At 45.9% G+C, this 5420-nt stretch overlaps 1 protein-coding gene across 4 annotated transcripts in view; it reads right to left on the minus strand.

The window, feature by feature from the left end:
* Positions 1–3863: 3863 nt before the first annotated feature.
* The window catches only part of Gne (glucosamine (UDP-N-acetyl)-2-epimerase/N-acetylmannosamine kinase), a 41346-nt gene continuing 39789 nt past the window's right edge, over positions 3864–5420 (minus strand). For all 4 annotated transcript variants that reach the window (XM_031377248.1, XM_031377245.1, XM_031377247.1 and 1 more), the window contains one exon: positions 3864–4406. In XM_031377248.1, coding sequence (XP_031233108.1) covers positions 4171–4406 — 236 coding nt within the window. In that variant the 3' untranslated portion in view covers positions 3864–4170. The remainder of the gene's footprint in view (positions 4407–5420) is intronic.

The raw sequence follows: 5420 nt of genomic DNA on the forward strand, positions 1-5420 counted from the left end.
TACATGAAGCATCTTTAATTGATCCGAAAATGGTCCTGCAGCTTGGGGCAAGCTTAAAGGGGTGTGAGGGATTCTCGTTTATTTCTGGAGCTGAGAAGGCACAGTTATTGAGCATCTACCCTTTTTAAACTATAGTAACTCCATATTTCTGGTATTTGGGGGTTGGGATACTAGAGAGTGAACCTGGGGTCTTGGGTGCTATGGAACCTGCTGTCACAGCCCATCAGCTGCCCTCTCTACCTTTTGAAATAGGGGTCCAACTTAACCAGTTTCTCCTCTCCCCTGAACCTCCATGTTCTAGAACATGGCCCTTGGTTTTGGTATTGACCATCTCTGGGGTTTGTTTGGATATTTTGTCAGTTTTAAGTTTTGATATTATCCAGATGAAATAAACTAGGGACAGAAGTGATGGCGGTAAGTTCCAAGGCTAAATCATAAAGGGCAGCACAGACGTGCACCTCGTGGGGAGCAGAGGCTCTCCAGCCCGTGACTCGGACATCACTGATGCAGTCACTGATGTTTAGAGTCCTCCGAGTCTTTTGTTGCACGGCATTTACAATTTTTGCTTAGCCACATGTAGCTTCATAAGGAGACAGAATGAGGGGAGAGGCTGGCCATGAGGGCTCACGCCTTTCATCCCAGGACTGGTGAAGCAGAGGAAGGTGGATCTCTTGAGTTTGAGGCCAGTCTGGTCCACAGAGTGAGTTACAAGCCACTAAGGCTGCCTTTAAAAAAGAGGAAGTAGTAATCGGTTCCCAGGTTATTCAGAGGGTGTTCAACATTTAGTGTTGAGCTTCCTTCCTCAGCCTACCTTTTCTCTGTCAAATACTAGATGCTAGTTTAATAATGGTCTCTATTAGTAGCTCCTTTTCCCTTGGTTAAGAAAGCAGTGGTACTTGATAACATAAATTATATAATGGTAAAAGGTAAGCAAGGCCACAAATACAGAGCTCTTTTGGGAAAAGAAGTGATTTTTTACCTGAGTTACATAAGGGTAAGCCTACTGAAAGGGTGTTAAGACTTGGACAAGGGAATGTATTTTTTTTCTCTTAAATTTGGTTCAGAATTGCAATAAAATATTTATTTAAATTGAGACATAGTTTCACCATATATATTTCGTCAGAATGTATTACACTTTCCACGATTTGATTAAAACTAAGATTTAGCTTTCAGTTTGGTATCATCCTTTCAAATATATGGCTCACAGCATGGTAGCAGTGCAGTTGTTTGGTGTGCAGTAATTACAGGGTAACCCATCACTAAGTGATGAGACCCCTTAGTCCCATCCTCTGTCCCAGACATAGCTGCCTGGATAATAACCAGGCCCACGTGATGAGTGAAGGCAGCAGTTCTCAACCTGTGGGTCGTAACCCCTTGGGTCAGAAGACCCTTTTCACAGGGGGCATATATCAGATATCCTACATATCATATATTTACATTTTGATTCATTACTGTAGGAGAATTACAGTTAGCAACAAAGTAATTTTATGGTTCGGGGTCACCACAACATGAGTGGTATTAACTCATTTAATACCTGGAACTATATATAGTAAAGGATTACAGCATAAAGAAGGTTGAGAAACCACTGGTTTAAGGGCTGGATCTAACCAGCCCAAGAAAGATGTATGTAGCCGATAGCAAAGCTGGAGGGGCTGAGCCTCTGAACTCTTTTGACACTGATGGCACCAGTATAGGCATGAAGCTGCAGGGTTTGGAGTTTGCCCTGCTGGGTTTGGTTTATGTCCAGTGTTCTCATTGTGCTCCTGTTTCCCACTGTGGCCGATAATTCCTTCTGTGCCCCATTCCTCATGCCCCTAGTCCCATGCCTCCACTGCTCTCTTTGGAAGCAAAATATATACTCTACCATTGTGGGCTGGAAGTCTGTAATTTTCATTTTACCAGGACGTAGCTGAGAGATTCCCTTACGTCTCCGAAGAAACTTAATACTTAGTTTTAAGACTGTTAGAGACTACAGGGACTTTCAAGGTGGACTGACTGACTACTTTGCATTGCAGTATGTCCATGAGTTTATGGGAGTCAGGAGTGGATGCAGTTCGAATGGGAATGTCTTCCGTAGGCTCAGGTATGGTGCTGTTTGCCGGGGGCAGCCTGGGTAAGTCCATGGCCTCCCCCATTTGCACTCACTCACCCTGCTGCTGTTTGCTTGTGACTGAAGATGTGGTTTCTCAAACTCCCTGCCCTGGCCTCCTGTTCCTGTGCCTTCCCAGTCTATGGATTCTCTAGAACTATAAGCTAATGAAACTCTCCCTTCTGTAACTTGCCTTGGTCACCATCAGAGCAGCAGAAGGTAACTGATATAATGGCACTTGTTGGTGCTTATTCCAGGGTACTGTTAGTAGGCAGAACTTCGGACTTTTATATTTTGTCATCCCAGAAAGAGCAGATTTTAAGCTGCGTGTGGTGATTCATTGTTTCTAATCCCAGTACTCTGGAAGCTGGGGCAGGAGGATTGTTGTGAGTTTAAGACAAACCAAGGATACAGAGTGAGACAAGTGAGATTGTCTCAAAAACAAACATGACAAAAAGTCACTTAGTCAGAAGTGACTTATCCAGATCCGTGGCTCTGAGCTTTAGGTGTCACACAGCACTCATAGACACGCTTGCTCACACTGTGCCTCCGCTGACATTCTGGGTCACAGAGAGCAGTGAAAGGCTCCAGAAGCTCCGAGTCCTACCTGCCTGCAGTCCCTGGGAAGATAAGGGCAGCCACTAAGGCCGTTATCACTTGGACCCCAGTCCAAGTACCTCACACAATCCACAAGTAAAGCATCTTTCAGCACACTGGGGTGCGGGACACATCTCTCCAGCCCCTTGCCTGTGGCAACCATTTAACAGGAGGATGCTTTCTTGAAAAGCTGTGAAATGTATAAAGTTACGTTGCTGAAAAAAAAAAAAAAAATGAGTGGGCATTTCTGGTGAGCTTTGCTTCTGTTGTGTGGCAGGCTCTCTGTGGTCTGAGGAAGGGCTAGTAACCTAAGCCTTTCCATGATGCTAGCAGCATCCCGAGGTCTGTGAGGAGTCCTGAGTCTGGGTCAGTTGCTGTTGCTCCTTTTGGTGCAGGAAGTGTCTCTGGAACCCACAGCAGGGTCTGCCGTGACATGACCCTATCACAGCAGCCTTGGCAAATGCTCTCGGGGAGAGGTGGATTTGGAAGGCGTGATTCTATTCTTGGTTGTCAACTTGATTACATCTGGAATTGACTAAAGCCCAAGAGACTGGGTACACCTGGGAGGGATTTTTAATTAAATCATTTGGAATAGGAAGGTACACTTTTTTTTGTTGTTGTTTTTTGTTTTTTCAAGACAGGGTTTCTCTGTAGCCCTGGCTGTCCTGGAACTCACTCTGTAGACCAGGCTGGCCTCAAACTCAGAAATCCGCTTGCCCCTGCCTCCCAAGTGCTGGGGTTAAAGGCATGCACCACCACTGCCCGGCCTGGAAGGTCCATTTTTAGTCCACATCTTTCGAGGTGGGAAGAAGACCCACCTTTGGTCGGGGTCACACTCTCTGGCGACTGCTTCTGTAAAGCACAAGGAAGAAGGAAGCGATTGCTGTTGCCTGGTCGCCCTTGCTTTCCATTCGCGAGTATTAACACCTGCTTCACAATTCTGACATATACTGAAGACCAGCTGAGACATCCAGCCTCATGCACCGAACTCTTGGGCTTTCCCTTGCAAGACAGCCATTGTTGGACTAGCTGAACCACAGCCTGTGAGCCATTCTAATAATCCCTTTTATAGAGAGAGATTCATTCTATCACTTCTGTTCTTCTAGGGAACCCTGATTAATACAGAAGAGAAGAAAAAAGCAAAGTTCTGCTGGTATTTCTGGGATTAGATATCAAGTTTGCCTTTTAAAAAATAAGCTTTATTTTTATTTATGTGTATGTGGGAGAGGAGTATGTACACTGAGTGCAGATTCCCTAAGCAGCCGAGGCATTGGATCCCCTGGAGCTTGGCTTTCAGGCAGTTGAGCTGCCTGACATGGGTGCTGGGAACTGAACTTCAGTCTTTGGCGAGAGCAGTTCAGGCTCTTAACCACTGAGCTGTCTCAGCAGCCCCCCAAATTTGCCTTCGAAGAAATACTGATCTAAAAAAGCATGGTTCCACTAATTAGCTCTTGAGTGTCAGTCCATGTCCATCCCCAGGAGGCCTAGTGGATCCTGCGGGTTGTGTAGTCCAGAACCATGCTGGCAGCGCCAAGCAGGGCCGGGTCCACCAAGTCTGAAACCACCACATCCACGTCCTGCACAGAGGACAAGGCTTGCTGGCGGATGACGTCCTTCACGATGTGGATGTAGTGACTAGCCAGGACTCCAGACAGGATCACCAGGGAAGGGTTCATAGTGTGGAGGATGTTCACAACCCCAAGTCCCAAAGCAGTGCCAGCTGCAGGAAAGCAAAAGCAGAGAAGTTTCCAGGAAATGTTAAACCAAACACCAGGAAGTGCTATATTTAAAAGCTGTTCATAGAGGCCAGGTGTCCTGACGGCACACAGCTTTAGTCCTCAGGAGACAGAGGTAGGTGGATCTCTGTGAGCAGGCCAGCCTCCTCTATACAGTGAGTTCTAGGACAACCAGGACTATGTAGAGGGACCATCTCAAAAAAACAAAATTCAAACCAAACTTGTTGATGACTTACTCTTTTTCATATTTTTTTGTTTTCTGTTTTTTTAAAAAAGTATTATTTGTTTAATGTATACTAGTACATTGTAACTGTCTTCAGACACACCAGAAGAGGGCATCGGATCTCATTACAGATGGTTGTGAACCACCATGTAGTTCTGGAATTGAACTCAGGACCTCTGGAAGAGCAGTCAGTGCTCTTAACCGCTGAGCTATTGTTTTTGAGGCAGACTCCTACTGTGTGAGCCCAACAGGGCTCCAGCTTGGCAGTCCTCCTTATACCTATAAGGTCTGAGCTGGCTTTTTGTTTTGCTTTGAGACAGGAGTCTCATGACATGGCTCAGAACTACTGGAATCGAGCAATTCTGCCTCATGCAGTCTCCTGGGAAGAGGCCTGTAAGAGAATGTCCTGATTTAATTCTCCTGTTTAAGACAGTTCTCAGCCGGGTGGTGGTGGCGCACGCCTTTAATCCCAGCACTTGGGAGGCAGAGGCAGGTGGATTTCTGAGTTGGAGGCCAGCCTGGTCTACAGAGTGAGTTCCAGGACAGCCAGGGCTACACAGAGAAACCCTGTCTCAAAAAAACAACAACAACAAAAAAGACAGTTCTCATTCCATAGCCTAGGCTGGTCTTGAACTCACCTAATTATGCAAGCTGCTACCTAGATTTCTAGAGCTGATGTTCTGTCTTCCTAGGCCTCTCAGCTCCATATCTTTCCTTCCCATTTCTCTCTTGCTGTCAGCACAGACAACAAAGGAGACTCCATCCAAATAAAAAA

Source organism: Mastomys coucha, unplaced genomic scaffold (genome assembly GCF_008632895.1).
Source record: "Mastomys coucha isolate ucsf_1 unplaced genomic scaffold, UCSF_Mcou_1 pScaffold18, whole genome shotgun sequence".
NCBI lineage: Eukaryota > Metazoa > Chordata > Mammalia > Rodentia > Muridae > Mastomys > Mastomys coucha.